The sequence below is a fragment of the Peromyscus leucopus genome, chromosome 3, assembly GCF_004664715.2.
Source record: "Peromyscus leucopus breed LL Stock chromosome 3, UCI_PerLeu_2.1, whole genome shotgun sequence".
In the NCBI taxonomy this organism is placed as follows: Eukaryota; Metazoa; Chordata; class Mammalia; order Rodentia; family Cricetidae; genus Peromyscus; species Peromyscus leucopus.
The window spans coordinates 113,189,280-113,216,240 of record NC_051065.1 but is presented as its reverse complement, the minus strand read 5'-3'; the positions used below and the strand labels follow the sequence as shown (position 1 = coordinate 113,216,240).

Here is a 26,961-nt window from a genome sequence, read left to right as displayed (position 1 = left end):
CCAGAACCCATGCCCCACCACCTGTATCTGCAGCTCCAGGGGTCGGATGCCCTCTTCCAGCCTCTGTGGGCACTGCATGCACATGGCATTCTCTCTCACACACACACAACAAATGAAAATAATAAAAACAAATCTGTAAAAAATACCTAAACAAAAGCCGAGTGGTGGTGGTGCACACACTTGATCCCAGCACTCAGGAGGCAGATCTCTGTGAGTTCAAGGCCAACCTGGTATACAGAGTGAGTTCCAGGCCAGTCAAGGTTATCCAGAGGAACACTGTCTGGAAACTCCCCACCTCTCCCCGCCCCCCATCCCCCCTACCCCAAAAAAACCAACAACAAAAAACCTAAATAATGGAAACATTATCTTGGATACCTTTTATTCGTTGTAGTAACAAAAATGTGTCATATAAACAACTCAAGTTTGGTTTTATCTATTTATTTATTTTTACCAAGTCAAGAATAACAGAAGTTACAGAGCTGTAACTACCCCTCCACCCACACCCCAGGAGGATGACACTTAGTTTGCAAGAAATACCTTCCGGTGAAAGCATATTACTACCCTTTTAAAAATTTTACAAAAAGTTAACAAAACATTGTCCTAAACAGCTACCTTCATATTCGTAAACAAAATATAAACAACTGGCTGATCCAGTTTCCACTGCACATCAAACGGGTGCCAGAGGGTCAGAGATCATCTCTGATGTCCAAACAACTAAGATACACTACTAACTAACATACCCAACACATCATAGTCGTAAGGGATTTTTGCGGGGATGTCGGACAGGGTTAGAAACAGACAGACACACGGCACCCTCTACTTGAACTTACTCTTCACTTACTCAGCATTGCCTCCAGATTCTACAGTGACTGTTCCCCTACAATAGAATAGTACTGTTGCTGTCCAACCTGCAATTCTCTTTCAAAAACACACTGGAAACCTCAGACCGAACAGGAAAGTGGGTCTATATTTTTGCAGTTTCTGAGGCCTTCCTTGGGTCATGGTGGAGATCTTAACAGGTGGGCCAGTGCATGCATGATGCCATAGATAGCTGGGTGGTAAAACGTGCACCTTCTGTTTCCAAACCACAGGCAGAAAGTGGGTCTGAACAAGGGGAAAGTGCGGCTGGATTCCTCTGCGGCCCCATCACCAGGCGAGCATGCTTACTCCCTCGCTTTGCTGATGTAGTCAGCCAGTTTGGTGATGCTCTCTTCCTGCTGTTCCAAGGCGTCCAGGATGATGCCCATTGGCGTCTTCTTCAAACCTATTCCCTCCATTTTATTCTCCAGCTTGTTCTTGAGGTTTCGAAGTCTCAGGGATGCATGGATGAACATCACTGAAAGAAATGACAGCATCAAAGCAAGAATTCCCTTTACGGTTTTTTTTTTAATTATGTAAAAAAATAAATAAATAAAACTACTGTTGTTTTTTAATTATGTGTACATATGTCTGTGTCTATGGGTTTATGCACATGACTGTAGGTGCCTGCACAGGCCAAAGGCATCAGGTCCCCATGGAGCCGGAGTTATAGGTGGTTGTGAGCTACCCAGGCTTCACACGTTGTCAACTGAATCATTTTTTCTGGCCCTATTTTTTTAATTTTTTAAAAAAATAAATTAATTTAAAAATTGCATATCTATAATCTATCTATCTATAATCTATCTATCTATCTATCTTGCTCAAGAAACTGTAGAAGGAAAAGAACAATTCTTTCTACTATAAGGATGTGGAGAACCAGACTTGGGGCCTCTGCACTCTTGAGCCATTTCTCCAGCCCAAGGATTCGCCTTTTCACATCAGCATAGTACTCCTTCTCACTCCTGTCTCTTTTAGCTGTCAGGTCGGCTCACCTTGCTGATGCAGGCTTTCAGATGGTTGCATAGACTTCATATAAAGCTACCTGTCAAGCCATACACATTGTTTTGTGTGTGGAAGAAAACACAGTAGTCCCTTGGAAGAGCCCTGATCTGGCAGCCACATTCTTTCTTCCCCACTAAAATTCCCACCTTGCAAATGTTAAACAACATGACATTCAACATAATTGTCTACTGACATGATTCCAACCTGAACATGAGTCTACTTACTCCAAGTTTCCCAGAAAGGACATTTTTTGCATGCTAGGTTTATCTGTACTTTGTTCCCTGAATGCCAGAATGCAGGTAAACTCCACTCTTAAGGTGCCTCCAAAGAGGCATGCATGTTTTCTAAAATATCATCAAGAATGTCCTCACACTGTTTACTATGAAACAGATTCTATGGTCCCTTCTCATGGACCTCTTGTCCCAGGACCTTAGTGGAAAGGGTTAGAGAATTTTTATTTTAAGACATTCTATGTGATCTGTAATAACCATTTTTCTGTGTACATACAAAGCACTCAAAGAGCCTGTTAAATAGGGCTAGGGAGTTAATGAAATGGCTCAGTGGGAAAAGGTGGCTGCCTCCAAGCCTGGTGACCTGAGTTTGATCCCCAGGAGTCACATGGTAGAAGGAGTTGTCTTTTTACCACGTTTCTTGAGAAAGATGATAGACAGAGAAATAGACAGATAGATGATAGATAGATAGATAGATAGATAGATAGATAGATAGATAGATAGACAGATAGATAGATGATTAATAGATGATAGATGTTAATAGATAGATAGATAATAGGTAGATGATAGATGGTAGATAGATAGATAGATAGATAGATAGATAGATAGATAGATAGATAGATGATAGATAGATAGGTGCAATTTTTAAAAATTAAAAAAAAAGATCATGAAAATGACTCAATGGACAATGAGTGAGGACGAGAGTTTGAGTCTCTAGGACTAATATAAAAGCCAGGTAGGCACGGCAGCCAGCCTGCAATCCCAGCACTTAGAAGGCAGAAACAGAGGATCCTCAGGACAAACCAGCTAGATAGAGCAGTAGCCAATTGTTTCATCAAGAGACCCTACCCCAAATAAAGTGGAGAGCAACGGAGGAAGACTCCTGATGTCAACTCTGGGCCTGCATGCTCACCCTTACACACAGGGAAACACAAGTATGCATGTGCGTACACACTTGCACTACATAATAAATACAGAAATAAAAAGAACCTGCTACAGACAAACCCCCACACTACACTATGCACAATTCAGAGGAAGACTGGGGTTCCTAGCCTACTCTGACCTTTAGAGATACAAGCGACCCACAGAATCAGGCTCTCCACGGGAATATGGCTCAGAAAAGCATATTTTTAAAAAGTATCTGGACAGATGATTCTCATGTATCTGAGTTTGAGAATAACTGACATTAATTTCTGTGTCTTAGAGATGAGTGAAAGCATCTTAATTAGGATGCTAATCACACTCTGAATCTGGAAAGAGAAGCTGAGGCTCCTGACTCTGATGTATTTTATTACTCTGGCTGTCTCAGGCTCGTAGGCAGAAAGGGGATTACAGTTATCAAGCAGTGTGTTTAAGTGGAATCATTCCAGCACTGGCTTCCAGTATAACAAGGAAAATCTGGGGAAATTTCTCCAAAGTTTGAATTTACTGGTTGAAACAGTATGTGTTGTGGAATATTAGTTTAAGATGTGTTAATTTGTTTATGTTGTGGAATATTTGTTTAATGATGCAAAGATGTGTCGCATTCTTTCATGTTGCATTTGTTTAACTCTGTAAAGCTGTGTTACTTTGCCTGCCTAAAACACCTGATTGGTCTAATAAAGAGCTGAACAGCCAGTAGCTAGGCAGGAGAGAGAAACAGGTGGGGCTGGTGGGCAGAGAGAATAAGTAGGAGGAGAAATTTAGAGAAGGAAAGGAGGATGCTGGGGCCAGCCACCCAGCCACCCAGCCAGCCACAGAGTAAGAAGGAAAGAAAGATTATAAAATACAGAAAGGTAAAAAGCCCAGAAGCAAAACATAGTTACAGAGAAACAGGATAATGTAAGTTAGAAAAGCTGGCTGGACACAAGCCAAGCTAAGGCCAGACATTTATAAGTAATAATAAGCTTCTGTGTGTTTTATTTGGGAGTTGGGTGGTGGGCCCCCAAAGAGTAAAAAACAAACAACAACAACAACAAAAAATGACTACAAGGGTTTGTAATGAAGTATAGGATTCATTTGTAAATATTCTGAGCTGACAAGATCTCAAATAAGCAAATGATGTTATTTAGTAGAATAGATGCATAGGTGAAACATTTTCAAATACAAAGGGACATTTTCTTGCCACCAACTACACTAGCATTTCAGCCAGATTTGTGCTGCTGAGACCTGAATTGGATCTTTATTTCATTTCATATTGTTTGAGGTCTTTGAAAATAAGCTATTTAAGCCAGGCGGTGGTGGTACATGTCTTTAATCCCAGCACTCGGGAGGCAGAGGTAGGCGGATCTCTGTGAGTTTGAGGCTAGCCTGGTCTACAAAGTGAGTTCCAGGAAAGGCACAAAACTACACAAAGAAACCTTGTCTCAAAAAACCAAAAAAAAAAAAAAAAAAAAAAAAAAAAAAAAAAAAAAAGAAAAAAGAAAAGAAAATAAGCTATTTAGAAAATATATAGTTCACCAGAATCATAGTATTTAGTGTTTATATTGTGATCCAGTTTTTTTCAGATATATATATATCATACATATATATTTATGTGTATGAGTGTTTTACCTATATGTAGGAATGTATGCATGCCTGGTGCCTGCATAGGTCAGAAGAAGGTATCAGATCCCCTGCCACTGGAGTTATGGATAGTTAGTTGTAAGCCACCATGCAGATACCATGCAGGCTGTACCAGTTCTTGCCATGTGACTGGGATTTGTATGTGTTTTGTTTATTGGTATCTCTCTGTAAGGGCACCTGACACATTGCAAGTGCCCACATGTATTTGTGGAAATAAGCAACTACTCGGCTTTCATGTGCTGTTTTAGAGGATTCTGATACTGTACTAGATATACCAAGAGGTTATGCAATGCCCATTGGCCAACTATGCCTACATTTATTTTAATGAAGTGAGAAAAAGAAAACAGGTTTACTTACACAACAAAGGAAAAGTGATGCCGAACACAAAGACCATGACACCCCCAAACATGGATATGAGGAAGTAGCTGGCCAACATGACCACCATCACGAAGGCTGTGGGGTACTGCTTCTTCATTCGGCGGAGGATGTCCTTATTGTGCGCGGCCCACACGAACCCTGTGAATACCAGCACCACAATGATTCCTCCGAGGATCATGTTGAAGGGGCTCAGAAACCTGGGATGTGGGGACAGAGAAAGACCGGCTCAGTGGCAGGCACAGCGTGCGGAGAGATGGGAAGAGGAGGAGCAAACCCACTGAGTACTTGCTAAGTATTTCGTCAACACCAGAACCTGAAAGCCCTCCTCAGCCTATGGAGTAGACAGGACTGACTAATTCTAAAGAGAAACGGCCTTCGTGCTTAGAAAATGGTGACACGCACAGCCAGGCATGTTGACCCACACAATCCTAGTGCTTGGGAGGCTGAGGCAGGAAGATCATGAGTTCAAGGCTAGTAGCTTCAGCCACATAGCCAAGACTGTCTCAAAGCAAACAAACAACAAAATAACAACAACAACAACAAAAACTCAAAACCAAAACAAAAGGTGAAAAAGAGAGAGGGAAGAAGAGATGATCAATAACAACAACAACAACAACAAAGAAAGTGGTGGAACTAAGACATTAAGATGACCACATGCAGCCTGATGCCCACCAGACTTGCTAGTGTGTCTGACTAGAGCCCCACAATTTGAAGACCACACCTTTTATAGATGTGCTGTGTTTAGCTTTCATTTATCCTGGGCACTACCACACACCAGGTGTATTTGTTTTTTAGGACTAAGTATTTCAGCCTTAATAGGAGTGATAGATGAATGTAGAGTAGAGGCTATACAGTGGCCTCCATGAGCAAGACCCTGTCTACAGTCAAATCTCTGTTGGGACTGTACAGTGTTTATTACAGTGTTTATGTGAATCCTTATGGGGAAAAACACAACACAAAACAAACAACAACAAAGCACAGGGTAACTTGCTTCTCCTAGAATAAGAGAATCTAATCTCCCTGGACCCACCTCCCATTGTGCGACCCAGCAGCTGGGGTGCCTTCTCCTTGAGGCTGAACAAAGCTTTCTATGGAGCGGCCCAGTCTTCCCTATCCATTACTGCCTCCTTGACAGGAAGTCTAAAGCAAGCTGTCACTAGTCTTTGTTTTTCTAATAAATGATCCAAATCATGGTATCCTCCACACAGCTTGTCAACTCAGAATTCCAGATGTATATATAGTCTCTAAATTCACTGGTCCACGAGACAAAGGTCTTCATCACTGGACAGCCATCACTGAGTCTGGATAATGCAGAAAACACTACAAAGAAGAAGTAATTTCTCACAAGTATTGTAAATGGAAAGGATGCAGCACTGCAGTCTTCTACCTTCCCATGCTTTTGTAAGAGGCAGATTCTCACTGTACAGCCTGATGTTGCGGTTTGGATGAGACTGGTCCCCACAGGCTCACGTGTTTGAATCCTTGGTTCCTAATTGTTGGAACTGATTGGGACAGATTCAGAGGAATGACCTTGTTGGAGGAGGTGTGTCAGTAGGGGGTAGGCTTTGAGATTTTAAAAGACTCAAGCCATGCCTAGCATGCCAAACAAAGCCTGAGCTCACAGCTGTTCCTCCGGCCTCAAACCCATGATCCTCCAGCCTCAGTCTCCCAAGTACTGTGATTACAGATGTGCACCACCATTTCCAACTGAAAATCCCTTTATAGTTAGCTCTGATGCTGCCCACTGAAAGACAAACTATTTTGAGTAGAAAGTGAAAATTTCTTATCCTTGCTGTCAGGATGTTGGAATTAATGTGAAACTGCTTTGAAAAAAAGCTAAAGCCGTTCACTTAAAAAAGCAAAGAATTGCTGGACGTGGTGCTGCACACCTTTAATCTCAGGAGGCAAAGGCAAGTGGATGATCTCTGCGAGTTCGAGGACAGCCTGGTCTACAATGTGAGTTCCAGGACAGCCAGGACTGCATAGTGAGATCCTGTCTTTAAAACAAACAAGAGAGGCAGTGGGAGAGTGATCCAGAAGAGAATTAAACAACGGTGAGAGTAGCGTAGCATAGTTTAAACATAGCCTATAACACTTGTGAACGCTGTTCTGGGCTCCTCTGCTGTTCTGGGCCAGTCTCCTTTCAGAACATGGTACTTTCACCTCTGTTGCCTCCAAGCAGACTGTCACCTTCTCAGAAAAGGTGAAACATAACAAGCCCCAGCTACAACATATGGGTGCCAACTTGGGATAATGGTCATGCTGAGCCCCTTCTGACTCAGGGCAAGATCATAACGGCCTCAAGGCCGGGCTGTTGCTAACCACAGTAAGCTCTAACTTCAATTACCCCAGGACACCGTGACATTGAAACAGGCTTGACTGCCTGCATGGAAATGCCCCCTTCCAGCGTCAAAAGCAGCGCCTTGGAATGGCTGCGTGCAGATGGTCCCTCTCTACTGCCTTGGCCTCTGTGGATGGAGTACAATGTGTCTAATGAGCTGTACTCTTTCCTTCTTTTGTCTTCAGAGGATCCATTCCCACCAGTGCCACCCCTGGGAGGACGGCAACAGTTGCCATGTCACTCAAAATCCTTGAAAACACTGAGACCCTTCGAGCTTGAGAATACAAAGGTAATAAATAAAATTGCCGAGACTGAGATATATCATGCCGGTGGTATTTATATGAGAAACTGTCAGGAATAACCTATGTTATTTACTAGATTTACTAGACTGGGATATATATATATATATATACACATACACACACACATGTATGTTTAAAAAGCTGAAGTATTTAGGACTGCACTACCAGATTTGGCTTATAATTTAGTAGTACAACAAGATATTAACAATATATTGAGTAAAATATTTAAAAGGTAAAAGCAATGATAACACATTCCCTGTTAGGCGAATTTCATCATTTCATGCATGTGACATAACCCTAAAACAGAAATGCCTATAATTTACATTTCCTTTTCCCTCCCTTTCTCCTTCCTTCTTTTCTACTCTTTCTTTTATATTGACGGGATCTCACGTATCCTACCATAGTGTAGGTGAAGATGTAGGTGAAGATGACCTAAACTCTGATCCTCCTGCCGCTACCTCCTAGGTCCTGGAACATGGGTGTAGGCCACTGTGCCCAGTTTATGTGGTGCTGAGGATCAAACCCACGGCTTTGTGAATGTTAAGCAAGGATTCTACCAGCTGAGCTATAATCCCAGATCTTGCTACATATGTGTGTGTGCTACTTGGGACTGACCAGGGCCTTATGCATGGCGGGCAAATGTTCTGTCATTAAGTCATATCCTCACACTGTTGGCTTTGTTTTATCTTGTCTGTTTTTTTTTTTTCTTTTTTCTTTTGGGTAGGAGGGGAGTCTTAGCATCTTACCAAGTTGCCCAGGCTAACCTTGAACTCTGTCTTCCTATCTTAGCTTCTCTAGTAGCCGGGATTACAGATTTGCACTACCAGCTCTGGCTTATCATTTGTGTATTATTTTCTAATCAAAAACAAAATAACTACACACAAAAAAGAAAATACAAAAATATGAAATCAGCTGCTTCTCTGTCCACAGCCCAGGCTTAGTGCTCTCTTGGTATCTAATAGCATTACTGGGACTTGAGTTCATACACCACCTTGAGGGTTTTTTTTACCTCAACCTTGGCTTCCTGCTGTCTGTACTCTGTGTGCCAGTTTGTACCATCTGACCTCCTCCAAGCTCTCAACACCCAGCTCACAGGCTGTTCTGCCTTGCCTGCCCTCCCTTTCAATTCCAAGTCACCCAGAGTGACTCAGCCTCTGTCATTTATTATTATTTTAGTTTATATTTTCATCTGCTACTTCATCAACAACCTCAGATTTGATATTTGTTTGATTTTTGTTTTGTTTGATTTTGTTGTTGTTGTTGGAGACAGGGTCTCATATAGCATAGGTAAATTGGAGCTCACTGTGTAGCTGAGGAAGACCTTAAGTTCCTGATGCTCCTGCCTCTACCTCCCCAGAGATGGGATTAAGAGCACATGACACCATGCCCCAATACCTAATGTGGGAAAGACAAAAGTTTTACAGGCTGGAAGAAAGGCAGAATCAGGTAATGCAAAAAGTATATCTCCTTGAACAAGCTTTGGGGCTGCCTTGTATTAGAGGACTAGGAACTTGCACAGATGAACAAAATCTCACTCCTAAAGAGAAAGTCTGAGAGAAATGAAGGCAAAAGACTTCAGTACTCATGGTGGGTAGGGGCATCATGGGTTGTTTCTCTCTCTCTTTTCCTCATCTTCCTCTCTTTCTTCATGTGTGTGTGTGTATGTGTATGTGTGTGTTTGTGAAAGGGTCTTGCTACACAGCCTAGCTGGCCTTGAATTCATGGCAATCCTCCAGCCTTAGCCTTCCAAATGCTGGGATTCGAGCATGGACTACCAAGTCTAGCATTTGTTTTTATATTTCTCAATTACTTTATGCTACTTGAATAAATGAAAATGTCCGACATTTTAAAATAAGAAACATAGACCCTCACGAAGCCATTCTTTTAATCTAGGACCCACTCAAATGTGTCTGGACTGTAAAGCAAAGAACAACATTAACAGAAAGAGCTAGAAGGGAGCGCCAGGAAACAGCATGCTTGCTACGCGAGCTTGAGGAAATGAGCTTGGTCCCCAGCACCACAAAAAAAGCCATGTGTGGAGCTGTGCACTTGTAATCCCGGAACTGGGGGAGTAGGCACAGGCAGAGCCCGGGGACTCAATGACCTTCATGTATTTGGCAAGGCCCAGGTCTCACTGAGAGACCTTGTCTCAAAAACAAGGTGAGTCATGGGGAAAGTCTGAAACTTAAGAATACTCTTGCAAACTAAACTGCAAAGGGGAGCAGGTCAGTCTGCAGCAAAGTACCAAAGATCTTTCTAGAATACTCATTAAGATAATAATTTATGGGGCATACAACGAAATTCCCATAAAGTTTTTTTTTTCTTTTCTATTTTTACTTTTGACAAGTAAAGCAGATCTCTAAACCAAACGTCTAAATAAAGCCTGGGATGAAGAATGGAAAACCCAGGGCTGATTCAAGCCATTGCACATTTGCTGTTCACCTGTTCCTGTAGCTCAAGCTCAGGAGAAAAGAAGCAAGCACTCCTATAGAACTAGTTTCAGCTTGCAACATGCCCAACCACAAACTATAATTAGAAGGCAGTCCAACTCCAAACTGACGGGGAAAAAGAACAAAGTCACTGGGAGGAGAAATGATTCCCTTCCATATTCTGAGGACATGCAATTCCATTCTGAAAATCAATAAAGTATGTGCCGTGAAGATGCCCTGGTAGCCACTTATCCTTGTAACAAAATGACACACAGGCACACATGAAACACACACACACACACACACACACACACACACACACCCAGACACCAGACTAACTAACTGCATTTTCTGATGAGCACAAGAATCTGGGAAGCAGTTGTTGTCTTCGATGCCAACCATTGGGCTGTTAAGTCACACCAGTCAAGATAAAATCCAGGAGCTTTTGGAAGAGTGGTTTCCATAAACAGGTCATCTCTTACGAGGCTCTGCGGGGAGCAAGTTTATTGCTGGTTACCATGAATAATGAGAAGCAGGGAAGAAAAGAGAGAGAAAGCACTAGAAGATGATGGAGGAGTGGAGGAGAGACCGAACGTTTGAGATTCTGTTCTTTGTAGAACACAACCTAATTATGCAAGTTAAAAATATGAAACATGTTTTCAATTTTGAGATAAACATATTCATATAAACTACCCCACTCTACTAATTAACAAACCCTCTACTGCAGTGGGGTTGTTCTTGGTTGTAAAAATCATTCAGAATGCCACTGTGAATTTCTGAATCAATACCATCCCATTATGCAGTATAAGACAAAACTGAGGTCCAAAGAAGGGAAAAAGCAGCCACCGGATTTGAGGGAGGAAGGATGGTGGAGGTGGGGGTCACAATATAGTCATCCTGTGTGGTTAAGCATCTTAAAGCACGCAAGGACTTAACCCTTCCATTCCCAGCTGCTCTGTTCTTCCTTCCACTTGAAGTCAACTACTAAGGAATCCCTCCACAGGGTTATTTCTCTCCGAGAGAAGGTAGCAGAGGCTGAGGGGTAGCTCAGTGGTTCAGCACTTGCCCAGCATGTGTACGTGGAGGGGGAAGGGAGAGAGAGAGAGAGGGCTGGAGGAAGGTGGCTTTGTGGTGAAATGTGCCCCAGGCTTGCCACTGTGAGGCTGCTGACGGGATCTGCAGAGTCAGCATAAACTGCCGGCAGGAGGGAAGACCCTATCTAATCACAGTGTTCTAGGGCTAGGGGGATCTTGAAAACCCCCTCAGTTCACAAAGAAGTGAGCTAAGGAATCTAGGCAGTCGGTGAATGTGTCCAAGGCCACCAACGGCAGAGCTACCAGTGCAATTAACGACAGTGGAGGATTCAGAGCAGCGCCCAAGGACCATTCGGGAAATTCTCTCACACCAAGCGGAACCCAGAGGGCAGAGAAATAGTTCCTCAGCAGACACAGACTCACACTGACTTCTAACTTGGACGCTGTGTTTGAAGAGTGGTTTCCAGAGGAGCCTGGCTCACAGGGAAGGGGAACAGAGGGGGTGTGTGCTCACAGGGCACTTCTCTGAGAAGTAGAGGTTTTCCTGTGATCTTTCCACAGCCAGGGGCTCCTGGCAATTATGGACATACCCATCCACTTTTTTCTCATGGCCCCTGTAAAATCAGCACCCTTTATCCATTCTACAAGGCCTGCCTGCCTCTGTAGCCCCTAGTACTGAACATAGTTGTACCAGGAGTGGGTACCTGGGACAGGGAGCTTGGCTACAGGGTGAGATCCATGCTCTGCTCACCAACCTTGGTGTTTAGCTTAGGCTGCTTGTACTAAGGGGCACCTGGCATGCAGCAGCCCTCTCTACCAGCTTCCTGCTACCACGTCCTGATTCTGCACTTGTGCCCAGGTTTCTGGTGGTTGCTAGAGCTCACTTGCTGCTTGCTGGGGAGTCACAGACCCACGCAGGAGTTGTTCTGTCTGCTTGATTCACTCCAACCTTCTCTAAGGCTCAGTTCAGCAGCCTTTTCTCAGCCCCTCCGAACAGCACATAACACCATATGCCTCTTGCCACAGTGCTTACCACAGTGGTGGCTTTACGTTTGTGTGGGTGAGTGCTGAACACACAGAGAGTTCCATAACGTACGGAGACATCACAGTTTTGGCCCCAGCACTTAGCACGGCATACTTGATAAATGTGTCCAATAAAAGAAAAAAAGTAAGAGATTGGTGCATTTTCATACCATTTCATTAAGTTCAGTGTATTTCTGTGGCCATCAACTAAGGAGCATGAGATTAATATAGACAAGCCACTATTATTCCTATTGTATACTAAACAGGACAGGGAAATAGTCCCAGCCTTTGTTTCTTCACAGAGCTTGTTAAAGGGACAAGTGAGAAAAGTATCACTGGGAAAAAAATTCATGCTTCTGTATGAGGAGATGAATGGACAAGGAAGAAAAGCAGTAGGCTTTCTGCAAGGCACCTCTGCAGGCTGTGTGACCAGCACAGGCTGAAGGGACAGCAGGGACAAAGGAGGGAGATTAACATACTGCTGACCTCTCCTTTGAGGGTCCTTTCTGCTTCCTGTGATCACCCTAACAGTGTTCGGTGGTTTTGGTCTCCCCCCCCCCCCCCCATTTCCTAATATGACTTCCGTCCTGGCAAGAACTCTTTTATTTTTTTCTTTTTAATTTTAAAAATTACATTTATTTATTTAGTGTATACATTCACCATGGTGCCGATGTGGAGGTCAGGAGGCAACGTTCAGGAGTCAGTTCTCTCCTCCTACCCAGATATCCAACTTAAGGCTATTAGGTTTGTCTGCAGGTGCCATTATCACCGAGCAATCCTGCCAGCATGCAAGAACTATATCTCACTGTAAAGTGTAACTATGGACTTTAGACACAAATTAACCTCCAGTGTATATAACCCTCATCTCCTGGACCCAAGGAGCACCATGGTAAAGGAGACTTCAAAAAAGTTTAGATGGGACAAAGGAAAGTTTAGATGGCAGAGGAGCCTGTCTATTTTGTCACAGAAGGTCAAAGTAACATAACCTTGGGACTTCCCTAGCTGGCTGAATTAGCAAGGGCCACAGAAGTCACTGTATCCTGCATACATTGCACCAGCGAACTGAGAACTCTCCCCCACTAGTTCATACAATTGACATCTCAATGTATTCCTAGCAAGGCATACTTTGTTAGCCTCTTGTGTTTTGTCTGGCATTTACTAAACTATTTGCTTATGTATGAATGTATTTATTATTTATGTGTATGCATATTTGTGTGCACACGTATGTATACATGGAGGGGAAAGGTTGACGTCATGTGTCTTTCTCCATTGCTCTCTATCTTATTTTTTTTGAGGGGGCGTGTTTCGAGACAGGGGTTCTCTGCACCCCTGGCTGTCCCAGAGCTTACTTTGTAGACCAGGCTGGCCTTGAACTCACAGAGATCCATCTGCCTCTGCCTCCCAAATGCTGGGATTAAAGGCGTGCACTACCACCACTCAGCTTCTATCTTATCTTTTGAGACAAGATATCTTAGTGACTGGCAGCTCGACCAGACTGGCCAGCCAGTGAGCTCCAGGGATTCTCATGTCTCAGCTTTCCCAGGCTGTTTTCATGTGGTTGCTACGGTCCAAACTCAGATCCTCATGTTCCCACAGCAAGCACTTCACCCACTGGGCCATTCCCCACACCCAGGACTGGTAAGTTTACTTTTCATAGACAATCCATTGGACCTGAGTTAGGAATCATAACTCTAACCCTCCCCGGAGTGTCGGCATGTCAAATGGTGACAGAACTGGAATTAGACAGTAGTGAGTCCTTTTAAACTTTTTATGATGGAGAGCTTTCATCACCAATTGGCATTCCTTGCTGGGAATACATTGAGATGTCAATTGTATGATGAAACACCATCACCAATGTTAGAGAGCGTGGCATAATGATGCTCACATACTCATCACTACCTTGGCTCATGGTCCTTCCCAGGAACTCTTTGGAAGTGATAGAAGACACTTGCTTGTTGACAAACTGGTCCTCCTGAATGATTTCAGTGGTGTAATTTTAGACAAGAAAAACTTGAGAATTGTTGAACTATTGTCACGTGGCAAGGGAGAGAAGTTGGAATTGACACATGCTAATAAGATTGATGACACTAAGTTCTCTTCCCATAAGAGTGTCTTATTTATCTCACACTAACCTCCAACCTATACATTGAATCAATAGGCTACTAATCCGGTTAGCAGAAGGAGCAACCAAAATGCTGTTTTCTACATTAAATGGCCTTTCTGCCTGCCAGTGAATGCTTATGGAAGGGAAGGCCCAGACATGTGCCTATTCATCGCAAGGACCTAAAATCTTATCTATTTACAGTAAATGGCTGCTGAATGGGAGCCAAACTGCAGGTTTTATCTCTGACCAAAGCTGCAAAAGCATTCCCTGATCAGAGGCGACATCCAGGGTAAGCCTTCTAAAGATGAATGATAAAGGATAAAACTCACCTGTCCAAAAGGAAAATAATATAATACAATATAATACTAAATGATACAATCCCAACATTGTCCAGAGTTCTGCAGCCCTAAATTGATTCACAACTCCAATTTCTAAGACAGGGGCCAGGAATCCAGACTACACACAATATTTCCCTTTATCTAGAAATTGTAAATCTTTCCCTAATAAAAAGAAACCGAAACACCAACTAGTTGACAGAGGCAGGGTGGAAAAATCAATTATTCTAATAAAAAGCATGTGACGGTGACAGAGAGAAGCCAGGGGGTACAAGTGAGATACATGATGCTAAGGATATTTAAATGAGAGGTAATTCTGCCTGCAAGGGATTGAACCCATGGCCTTGTGCATGCAAAGCTTGCTCTCCCATTGAGCTACATCCTCAGTTCAGATGAAGGATCTTTAGATCAAACATCTGAATGTTGACAGATCTCTTAAAGGTCTGCACACAGAAAAAAACTCAAGACCCATCAGAAGAAAACTCCATCCACCTGCACTGTCTTTCCTGGATGAAGTGTACTTAAAAAAGCACTGCGGGGCGGGTGGAGTCTGGGGGGATCGGGCAGGTGTGGACGTGGTATGTCTTGCTGTATTCTCAGGGCTGCGGCTAGACACACACTTAATATTTGTTCAATGGAGAAGTGATGTGAATCGTGAGTGAATATTATGAGAACGTAATAACCCTCTCCACTATCCCCCATCCACATAACAGTGTTTCCTCTGTTGCTAACACTGGAGAATTTTCTAAGTGGAATTGTTTAGGAAAGACCATGTAAGTCAGTTAGGAAAGACATATGCCCATAGGGTTGTGTATTTCTTTTCTTTTCTTTCTTCTTGTTTTTTTTGTTTTGTTTTGTTTTGTTTTGTTTTGTTTTTTTTTTTGGTTTCTCTGCCCTGGAACTTGCTTTGTAAGACCAGGTTGGCCTCAAACTCAGGGATCCACCTGTCTCTCCCTCCCAAATGTAGTTGTGTATTTCTGTAGGCTTGGTTGCCTTGTATAAAAATTAATTCTGAGCTTTTCAGCATTGTCTGACTACCCCTCTAGACCTCCAGCTCGATAAAGGAATCATAATTCCTATTCTCCACTTCCTCCCAGCAGTACCTGAAAGGCTGGTGAATGCCTCCCACTCTGTGGAGTGAATAAATGAAGGGACACAAGAATCCCACTGTAAAACTGCTCACTCTGACTAATCGTTTCTTAAAATAATTTCTTTATTTTTATTTTATATACATTAGTGTTTTGCCTGCATGTATGTCTGTGTGAGGGGGTCAGATCTTGGGGTAATAGACAGTTGTGAGCTGCCATGTGGGTGCTGGGAATTGAACCTGGGTCCTCTGGAAGAGCAGTCAGTGCTCTTAACTGCTGAGCCATCTCTCCAGCCCCAGACTCTGACTCATCTTAAATTGTAAGCAGACTGCAATTTATTCTATTTGCAAATGACTATAAAAAGAATTGCTAGGGGCTGGAGAGATCCTCAGAGGTTAAGAGCACTGGCTGTTCTTCCAGAGGTTCTGAGTTCAATTCCCAGCACCCACATGGTAGCTCACAACCATTTGTAATGAGATCTGGCTCCCTCTTCTGGCCTTCAGGGATACATGCAAACAGAACACTGTACACATAATAAATAAGTAAATTTTTTAAAAAAATAAATAAAAAAGAATTGCTAGTAGTTTCCATTTCATATTATTCTTAGCATTACTTACACTAATAGTCTAAAAAATAGTTAAAAAAACATAAACAAAGCGGCGTTGTGCGCAGCTTTAATAGCATCAGCAGAGCAGCGATCTCGTAGTTCGAGCAGCTCTACCAAGTGATTCAGAAAGCGCAAAGCTACACAGAGAAACCTGTCTCGAAAAAAAAAAAAAAAAAAAAAAAAAAACATAAACAAATCCATAAGCAATACACCTGCCAGCATAAATTTACAAACAGGGCCAGTATACAGGCAAAACAGGGATGGGCTTGTGAAGGGTTCACTGATAAATGGCAACAGACAGTCTGAAAAAATTCCAACAATCTTTTGTCTTACGGTCTACCTTTCACAATAAAAACAAAAAGCAAAACAAAACAGAACAAAAACAAACAAACAAACAAAACCCTAAGATGATCAGGTTTGCCTCAACAAAGCCAGGGGAAAGGACAGTAGTTACAAGGGAGCAAGAACTTAAAAAATGCACCTCTAGGGCTATTTAGAGGCCAGCAGGGGGGAGGACCCAGATGTCAAGTCTTTTCTTCCCACAAATGTTTAAATATATCCCCGTGCAGAGCACCCGGAACTTTCTTAGCTCTTTCTTCTCTCACCAACTGGCAACCAGTTCTTTCTCCTTATAGCATTTTAAAAGCACAAACAGTGTGAGCATTCTTAATACCAGATGCTGACAGCCATATGCTTTGGGCTTGTACAGAGTCCTAGTTCTTTTGAAAAGAATTAGTCTAATACCTTTTTTTCAAGTCTATAATTACTAGCCTTCTAGAAACTTCTGACCTGGCAAGCCAGCAGCATAAAGTAGCAGCTGTGGATCCCACCTTCTTTTAACACTTCCACAGGCCAAACCATCAGGACACAGAGTGACTCCTGCCAAGAAAACCTGGGCTCATTCACCTAGCCGTGACGCCACTCTGTATAAGGTGGGGGGTGGGGGATGTGTGCATGTGCCTTGCAGGCAAGGGGAAGCATTTACAAGTTGCAAAGACTGCGTGTGGTTGGTGACTCTGAGGCCACACCAGGAAAATAGAAAACATGAGTTCTGATGTCAGGAATGAAAAAGGTAAGTTAGCATAAGCAGTAAAAACGTAATTTTCAAATATTCAGTTAAATCCGATTAAGCAGGAACTTTAGCAAATTTACCATGCGGTTTGATTGAAAAGCTATTTCACCTGCTAGTAATCAACCCAGCTACTATTAGCAGTTTGGGTTCCAATTAGCTGCATGACCTCCAGCCTTCATGCTTGGTCAAACCGATGGTCGCTCAGCAGGATTACTAGCTCTTATTCAGATTTGGGTATACATATTGCAATCATTTGGGGAGTCAGAGGGGGGAAATCAACAGATTCCTGGATCTAGAAAAAAAAAATACAATTAGAATTTCTAAAAGTGACACTGGCATGTGGTGTATTAATTTTTAAGTTCTGTCAGTGTTTCTTTTGAGTCAGACTAGAAAAAGTTTTAATGTGAGGATGAATCCTCTGAGACCCTTATTAAAATATAGAGCCCAGAGGTTGGAAATGGTCCAGAGGGTCTTCATTTGTGATAAGCTGCCAGATGCAGATTGCTATTGCTCCTTGGCTCAGTATTTTGAATAGATTTCTCTAGTTCGTATCTGTAGGCACTCCATCAAGCACTCAGAAATCCTTACCCACAGCTAGAATGTATCACAGGCATGGTACTAAGGTCAAGTGCAATTAACTGTTGACTGTATTTTTTACTTTGAAAAAAAAAAAAAAAAGCAAAGACTTCTGTGGTGGTTTGAATGAGAGAGGCTCTTATAGTCTCATATAGTTGAATGCTTAGTTACCAGGGAGTGGAAATCTTTGAAAGGATTAGAAGGATTAGGAGGTGTGACCTTGTTGGAGGAAGTATGTTACTGGAGGGGGGGGAACAGACTTTGAGGTGTCAAAAGCCATGCTAAGCCCAGTCTCTGTCTCTCTGTCTGTCCCTCCCTCCTTCTGTCTGTTAGCTTGTGGGTCAGGATGCAGCTCTCAGCTACTGTTCCAGGACCATGCGTGCCTCCCTGTCCCCCACTGCGATGTTAATGGACTGTAAGCCAGCCCCCAATGAAATGCTTTCTTTTACAAGCGTTGCCTTGGTCATGGTGTCTCCTCATAGCAATAGAACATTGGCTAAGACAACTTCAGTTGATATGTGTGATGTAAACATAACATCTTAATGCATTCATGGCTCCTGTCATGGATGGAAGGACTGTTTCTGATCTTTGATCTTAAACATCTTTCTTTTCTTGTGGACATGTATACACAAAAGGCTTTCAAGGTAACAGGAAAACTGCAAGGACAGATGTGGAATCCAGTTAACACTGGCAATGAGAGACACTGGGACAGGATTTCTCCCATGGGGTGACACCAAAACTGAGTCTTGCAGAAGTGGGAAAACAGATCCGGGCTGGACTTTGGCAGAGAAAGTCACTGGTCTAAAGATGCTGCGTTTCTACACTAACAGTGATAAGAAAGAAGTAACACTTCATGGAGCAAACTGAGGAGGTGGGCTCTGTTCTGAAAGCTGTACCTGTGTGACACTGGTTAGGCCTGTGAGGTGGGCACTGTCCTTACTGTCACTCTATAGATGGCGAAGATGAGGCAGTGTGGTCAGACAGCCAGTGGCTGGCAGCTGGGATTCCAACCCACTTCATCTGGCTTGTAACTACTAACTTATACTACTCAAAGAGACCGGCAAAAATAAAAACTGTCTGTGGGGAGGGCTACAGGGCTGAGCCATACATGCCTATGATCCTGGCACCTGGGACTCCAGAGCAGGAGGAGCTTGAGGTCCAAGCCAACCAAGAGGTACACAGTGAAACCATGCTTAAAACAACAAAACAAAAAAACAGAGAGGGTGGGATGAGAAGTAGAGAGCAGAAGGAGGGTGGAGAAAGGAGACAAGAGGAGAGGAAAAGAAGAACAGAGGAAGAAAAGGAGGAAGAGGAAAGGGGAAAATCCTCTTCTTTTGGAGAGAAAGTCTTGTTATCCAGCATCAAACTCACTATTTAACTCAGGCTGGCCTCAAACTCACTATCCTCCTGCCTCATCCTCCCTATTAATGGGATAAAAAAAAAACAAAAACAAAAAACATGGACCTCCATGCCTCACTGAAGACCTAACTTCTGACGGCCAAGCCCTTCCTGTTCAGGACCCAGTACGGAACTCTGTCTCTATCTTACTTCTCTTATTCTCCATCTTAGGCTTCTTCGTGCTTCTGAAACTACATCACATCCTCCAATCTCCCCTCCCCTCATGCTGAAATCTGGGGAAAAAACAGCCCTGTCTGTCCTCAGCCAAGCACACTTGAAACACTAGAGGACCTCAATAGCCACCCATGGTCCCCAAGGGGCCTCCTGGCCACAGGGATGGAGTCACTGGACAGTCTTCCCCCCAGGTAATGTGTCTTATTTGCACATTTCATCATGAGAAACTATCATCCACTAGCAGAGAGTCCTGATAAGCAGCTTCCAGCAGTGTCCAGACCCACCCATCCACTGCAGCACCCAAAGAGGACAGTTCTATTCAGAATGGGGAATGTTCCAGAATCAGCCATGCTCCATGATCCCAAAGGTATTGGATTTCTTCCGCCTTTCAGGCACTATAATTCTAAACTTCCTGACTCCTAGGAAGACGGCAGAGTAGTTAAGGGGACAAGCCCAGGTCTGGGGTTCTAAGTACGTCATTCAGCTTCTCTGAGCATCTGATTTAGTAATGAAAATAATAATAGTTCAGTTATGGAGCTGTATGACACAATGCAGGAACTTACTTAGCACACAGTACTTATCACAGAGCCCTCAATAAATGTTTATTATTATCAATTATAAAGAAGGAAAATAAGAATTTGTGGGGAAAGCTATAAAGTGTTTAGAGATGCATAGAAAAAAACAACTAAAAGTTACATGACCAAATTTATGCTGGGGTATAAAGAAAATTTTATATTTTACACACACTCATGGTTTTGAAACAACTGTTGCAGAGTCTCACACTCTAGCTCTGGCTGGCCTGGAACTCATGGCAATCCTCCTGCCTCAGACAATTGAGTGCTAGTTATGAGCCATCATGCCTTGCCTGGCTCTTTGCAAATTTGTAACAACAACAATAACAGGTACTTTTCTCTTTATCCTTCAAAGATGCCACTAACAACTGAGACTTCTATGTGGAATAGGAATGAGAAGGATTAAGACTCCCAGACTGCCTGATTTAGTGGCTTGAGACCATAAGGAAAGAGCCATATTTAATTAAAGAGCTGACTATGAAAAATGGATTCTAGGAAGGCCACAAGATGGCCAGGGCTTATGCTAGAGTCTGGGCACATACTGCTTTAGGGGGAGGAGGATGTGTTTTTATTGTATATTTGATTGGTTTGTCAAATATTTCTTTCTATTTAAGATAAGAAAATTCCCCCATAACTACATAACAACAAAAGAGGAAGAAAAGATATGTAGACCCATTTATTAGCTATTTTATTTTAAAGATACTTTTTCACGCAGTTTTTCTCCAGGAAGAAGCAGAGAGTCTGGGGCAGCTTTAGGTACAACTCCTAGGCCTTCTTACCCTGACTAACGGTTCCTCAGCTGCCAGTTTAGTCAGAGTCCACCAGGGCCGGTGTCCTCTGCACACTCGGCCATCCCTAGAGTTGGCAGTTCCTCAGTCACACACAGCAAGGATCCCACATGGAACTTGCATTTGGGAACTGGCGCCCACTCTGAACCACGCCCGGAATAGGAAATTCTGCCAGTCTCCGGTGCTGTGAGAGTTTGCTCCTTTTGAGGCTCAGCAAATACCATGTGTCCCTGGGCCAGAAGTCAAGTCTGATTCATCTTGGTGTGCTCGGAACTTGGCATGAACTCTGGTGCCCAGAGGTAGCTGAGTAAATAAAGCCAGCTAACCTCAGGCCAAGTTAAGGCCTCTTCCTCACTCACTCCTTCCTACCCCCTCCAAGTATGAATCTCTCCTTTTCCTTTTCTTGGCAGCTTTCTTTCTCTTTGAGTTTGTTCTGAAAAAGAAGCCTTAGACAAGGAATTTTTTTTCTTTTTTTCTTTCTTTCTTCTTCTCCCCCACCCCCACCCCAACAAGCGAGTTCAAGGAAAAGCCTTTTCTTTAAATCCAAGTAAGAGATAATAAACAAGATGGTAAATATAACCACTTATTTTGTAAAAGGTGAGAGAATCATTTTTAAAGGATAAGGCAGCTTCTAAGGAAACAGGTGCAGAAATGTGTACGTGTGTGTGTGTGTGTGTGTGTGTGTGTGTGTGTCCACATGCCCACGTAGAACCTTAATTAACACACGGCATTTAACTATCAAGCATTGAAAAAGCTTTCATTTATGGATAAGACCCCAGGCTAAAGAGCAAAGCTAAAGGGACCATGTCTGGCAACTTCTGGGGTAAAAATATGTCAGGGGCCTCGTTCCCAGAGTCACCTCACACGGGAAGATGCGCCACCAGGAGACGCGCACCCTCTTGAGCCCAAGCTCAGCTCTCTTGTACAGTGTGGCGGAAATTAGGCGGAGGATTCACTTCAACACCGCCCTGGGTCCACACCCTGTCACTCCAGGCTCCTCTAGGCAGCCCCAAGACAAGGTTACAACACTACATTTTTTTTTTCTTATTTTTGAAACACCCAGCGTGCTACAAACATCTGACAGGCACCTGACCTCAGCATGGGGGACGCAGAAGGGGGTAACTTTTATTGCCCCAAGTTCTCAGCACTCCCCTTAGCTTTTCCCTCCCAGGGTCCTTGTGAAGTCTCAGCCACCGGAGCAGAAGGAGAAAGAGAACCGGGACCCCAGAGAGACGCGGCCTCGCCCTGAGAACAAGTTTCCACTGGGTTGGCCACTTCCCGAGACCGCGGGGCAGGCGCTCTGCGTGGCCCCTGTCTTGCATCTCATGGCCTTGTCCCCGGAGTCCCTGCGTCCCGACCGCGGACAGGTGCTTGAGACCCCACTTACCCCACGACCGAAATCATCATGGCAGCCACCACTAGGTAGTTGGTCTGGTAATAGAGCAGATTGCTCACTACACGGTTGTTCCATTTGGAAATGTCCCTGAAGTCCGGTCGGGCGAAGCGATCAGAGCCCGGGAAGAAATCGTCCCAGGCACGGAGCGGGGCGAGGTTCACGTCCATGTTCCTCGGCTTCGCGTGCTTCGCCTCCGGAATCTGGAGGCGGCGGCGGCGGCAACCCAGCTGGGTGAAAGATGACAGCCGGCTCCTTTGGATTGGCTCTGAGGTTAGCGCACCGCAGGGCCCAGGAAATCGGGTTCGGGCGGGTGTGTTTGCCTGTCCCGTGATTGGCTGGAAGTGGTTAGTGACAGAAAACAGGGGCCTTCTTCTACTGAGCAAAGGAACAAATGTAGAACAGAGCACTGACAGAAAGTAGCCAGAGGATATCCCCTGCCTAAAAGTGGTGTCAATTCTCTCTCTGGCAGTTTGAATATAAACCATCTCTTTTTAGACACGTTTTGTGAGTGTTAAATGTAGGACTGTGGATTCTCTGCCTTGGGGGAAGCAAAAAGGCAGCTGTTCAGATGTCAGTCTAAGTGGAATGGAATGGAAGACGACCTCAGTGCTGCTCGAAGTCCAGTATTGCTAAGCTCCCCACATATGCATGCAATTCTCGTGAGTCACTTGGTGTGAAATCAGCCTGGAAAAATGTGAGTGAGGGTTGGATTGAAATGAACGGCTGACTGTGGCTTCGCCTTTTTCTTTGCTCTCCATGTCTGCTGTCTTGTGGCAAAATTACTGAACTGCTGTGCCATCGTAATAGATAGATGATCAAATAGGTACTGGACGGCTTCACTTTTGGCTGAGAGTGCTCTTAGCTTCAAAGCAAACAGCTGCCTGCTGTGCTCCACGTTTCTGGGCAGATTCATGGATTCCACACCAAAAAGCTTTCTTAGTTGTATTCCAATATCAAGCCAATAACATTTACTAAAGAAAACAATGTCTTTTTTTAAAAGGTATATTTTATTTTAAAAATTATGTGTGTGGGTATGTGCTATTATGAATGGGGGTGCTCTTAGAGTCCAGAAAAGGCCATTGGACCCCCTGGAGCTGGAGTTATGGGTGGCTTTAACCACCCAGTGAATGTGCTGGGAACTGAACTCAGGTACTCTGCAGGAGCCCCATAGGACCTTAACTAAGCCATCTCTCAGCCCAAGCACAGATCTTAATAGATAAGGAGACATTTTTATCCTACCCTTTATACCCAAAGCTATATTGGTGACCGCTGTTTTTCTCCAAAGGCTTATGTTTTGTTTTGTTTTTTTTTCCCCAGGTAAGGTAATTGTTGGTAGGATAACTCCCCCCCCCCCAAAAAAAAAAAAAAAACAAAAAACACAAGATCTCACTATGTAGCCCTAGCTGGCCTGGAACTCTCAATGTAGACCAGGCTGGCCTTGAACTAACAAGAGATCCTCCTGCATTAGCCACCCAAGTAAGTGCTGAGACTAAAGGTATGCATCATCACATCAATGAGCTTTTCATATCAAATACATGAGAACAAGGTACAATGTTCTTCATATTCATTGGGACCCTCCCTGGATACTCCAGTTCTTATTTTAAATGCTATAGTATTTACACACAAGCCCTGTACTTTAGAGCACCTCCAGGTTCTGATAATACCCAATGCCACTTGAGTGAGATGCAAATAACTGTGTTGTGTTACTTAGTTAAAAATGGAAAGAAAAATATGTACATGTTCATAAAAAATAAAACAAACTACTTTACACAGGTGGTTGGTTTAATCTGTGAATGGCAGTGGATGGAAAGGTAGCTAATGGCTATATTTTAGTTAGTTCCTAAGGTGGAAGGCAGACTTTTTTTTTTTTTAATTATTCTCTTATACACTACATTCTGACCACAGCCTCCCTCCTTCCACTCCTCCCACCTCCGGCAGCTCCCCCCCCCATCTACTCCTCTGTTTCCCTTCAGAAAAGAGCAGCCACCCAGGGATATGAACTGAACATGGTATAACAAGATGCAATAAGACTGGGCACAAACCCTCATATCAAGGCTGCATGAGGCAACCCAGGAGGAGGAGGAAGGACACCATTGTTTCGAGTCCCACAAGAATACCAAGCTACACAACCCTAGCATATTGGCAGAGCATCTAGCTCAGACCTGTGGTGATACAATGTTTGTAATCTAGGAAATAAAGCTTTCCTAAAGATCAAAGGACAGAGCTAGCACAGAGTTGGCCATAGAGGTCAGGCAGTGGTGGCACACACCTTTAATCCTAGCACTCGGGAGGCAGAGGCAGAGATCTGTCTGGATTTCTGTGAGTTCAAGCCCACACTGGGCTACATGAGATTAATCCAGTCTAATAGAGAACCGATAGCACACACCTTTAATTCCAGTACTTGAGATCACACACCTTTAATCCCAGCACTAGGAAGGATGAAACAAGGAGTGATATGGCTGGGCAGAGAAAGGAATATAAGGTGAGAGGATATGCTGGGCAGAGAAAGGAATATAAGGCAGGAGGAGACAGCTCTTTCAGGCTGAAGACTTGGTGAGGTAAGAGGTGGTGACTGTGGCTTACTCTGCTTCTCTGATCTTTCAGCTTTCACCCTGATATCTGGCTCTGGGTTTTTATTATAAGACTATTTAGGATTTGTGCAGCACAGACCCATATCTATGTTTGCCCCTTCAGTTTCTCTGAGTTCCTATGAGCCCTGAGGTAAGAAGAGGATGTCAGATCTCTTGGGATGGGAGTTATAGATGGTTGTAAGATGCCATGTGGGTACTGGGACTTGAATCTGGGTCCCCTGAAAGAATAGTAAGTGCTCTTAACCATTGAGTCATCTCCTGAGCTAACAAAGACTGTTGGAGTCCAGACCCTTACAGTCTTTTCCCAGAGTTCCAGAAGAGACACTACCAGCAGCAAATTAAATAATCTGAGGGATGCCAAATGAATCTACATACACACAACTCTTTAGTCCATTCACTTTATTCTTCTGAGTCAGTTCTTTCTCTACACAGCTTCTTTTCTGCTCTCATACTTAGCTCCTTTCTTGCCTGATTCAACATTTTCCTGTTGTTCTAAGTTCTGTCTCAATTCTCCCATCTTATTCCTTCCCATCTTAGTTCTTTCCCATCTAGATCTTTCCATGTTGTTCTTCCTAACTTAATTCTTCCCCATCTTAATTCTTCTCAAGTCTCTGAGGTTTCAGTTATATACCCATGCAATCAGCAATGCTCTGGCCAAGGCAAGGTCACCAGGGTTGAATTCTTACAGGGCCAAAAGAAGGAGTGATAAGAACCACACAAAGGCTGGGCGGTGGTGGTGCATGCCTTTAATCCCAGCACTTGGGAGGCAGAGGCAGGTGGATCTCTGTGAGTTCGAGGCCAGCCCGGACTACAGAGTGAGTTCCAAGAAAGGTGCAAAGCTACACAGAGAAACCCTGTCTCGAAAAACAAAACAAAACAACAACAACAAAAGACCCACACAAAGAGTAGTAATTGTCAGCCGTCATTAGCAAGCAACCCAAAAGGGAAGTGACTAATGGGGAATGAATCAACTAAGGGCTAAATTCGCTTAATAGATTGAAAAGGGAATTTATGTGCTCAAGCTATACTCTTAGAAATGGTTAGGTAAAAATGTTAGGACTCCATGAGTCACTAAGTAATGAGTGAAAATAAAACTGCCTTTCCCCCTCCCCCCTTTTGGTGCTGAGATCTGTCCAGGTTGTGCCATTTTCTGGCAGGGCGGGAGAAGTGTAGCTTGGTCACTAGGCAACCTGCATCACAGCTTGATGTACCTGGTACGTAAAAGCCCTTTGTTCTGAGTTAATTGTTTTGTTTTTTTTTTTTTTTTTCCCTTTTTTTTCCCCGAGACAGGGTTTCTCTGTGTAGCTTTACGCCTTTCCTGGAACTCACTTGGTAGCCCAGGCTGGCCTCGAACTCACAGAGATCTGCCTGCCTCCGCCTCCCAAGTGCTGGGATTAAAGGCGTGCGCCGCCGCCGCCGCCGCCGCCGCCGCCGCCGCCGCTGCCGCCGCCGCCGCCACCGCCGCCGCCTGGGTCCCAGCGAGTTAATTGTTAAAGGGAGATCTAGAACTAAAGATAGCACTTGGAAGAGGGAGAGTTAAGTTTAATTAGCACATCCTCCTGGCCTTGGCAGTTGTCTAATTGTAAATTTTTATCTTCTCTCAGGACCTAACAGATAGTCTGGATGCTTGTCTATCTGCAGTCTGTTCTTAGAAAGCCTGGGAAGTATCTCAGATAAAATACTTTCATCCGGAGATGGTCCTGGCTGGATGTTGCTAATGACAATAATTACAGAAAGGCCTGATATTTGGGGTCTTGACTGTGTGACTGCTGTCAGCACAGTTGGGGGGATGTTATCCAAATATTCTAATTGTATAGCGGACATTGGACATTGTGCCCAATGAATGATCAGCCACACTGTCAGAAGTTCTTGGGGGAAAGAATCCAATGGAAAAGCTGCAATGGCACACAAGAAATTCATTGTAGGACACAGCTAAGACATTCAAAAGCCAATATCACCAAAACTCCTTGAGTCTTGGCTTTATTCTCTGAAAGAGTTATTAACTCTTCCAGGTAATAGCTTTTGTCACAGTCAGCTGAATTTCTACTTCATATTTCTGCAGTTTGCAGCATCCAGCCCCATGGAGACATTTCTTTCTTTCTTTTTTTCCTCTTTCTTT

At 43.6% G+C, this 26,961-nt stretch overlaps 1 protein-coding gene across 1 annotated transcript; it reads right to left on the bottom strand.

Annotated features, from left to right (window-relative positions):
- Nucleotides 1–422: 422 nt before the first annotated feature.
- On the bottom strand, nt 423–22,482 carry Arl6ip5 (ADP ribosylation factor like GTPase 6 interacting protein 5). The gene is made up of 3 exons (XM_028855516.2): nt 22,243–22,482; nt 4,992–5,209; nt 423–1,336 (listed from the first exon to the last, which is right to left on the bottom strand). Exons 1-3 carry the CDS (start codon nt 22,416–22,418, stop codon nt 1,164–1,166), a joined length of 567 nt encoding a protein of 188 aa, XP_028711349.1. The 5' UTR covers nt 22,419–22,482; the 3' UTR covers nt 423–1,163.
- Nucleotides 22,483–26,961: the final 4,479 nt, after the last annotated feature.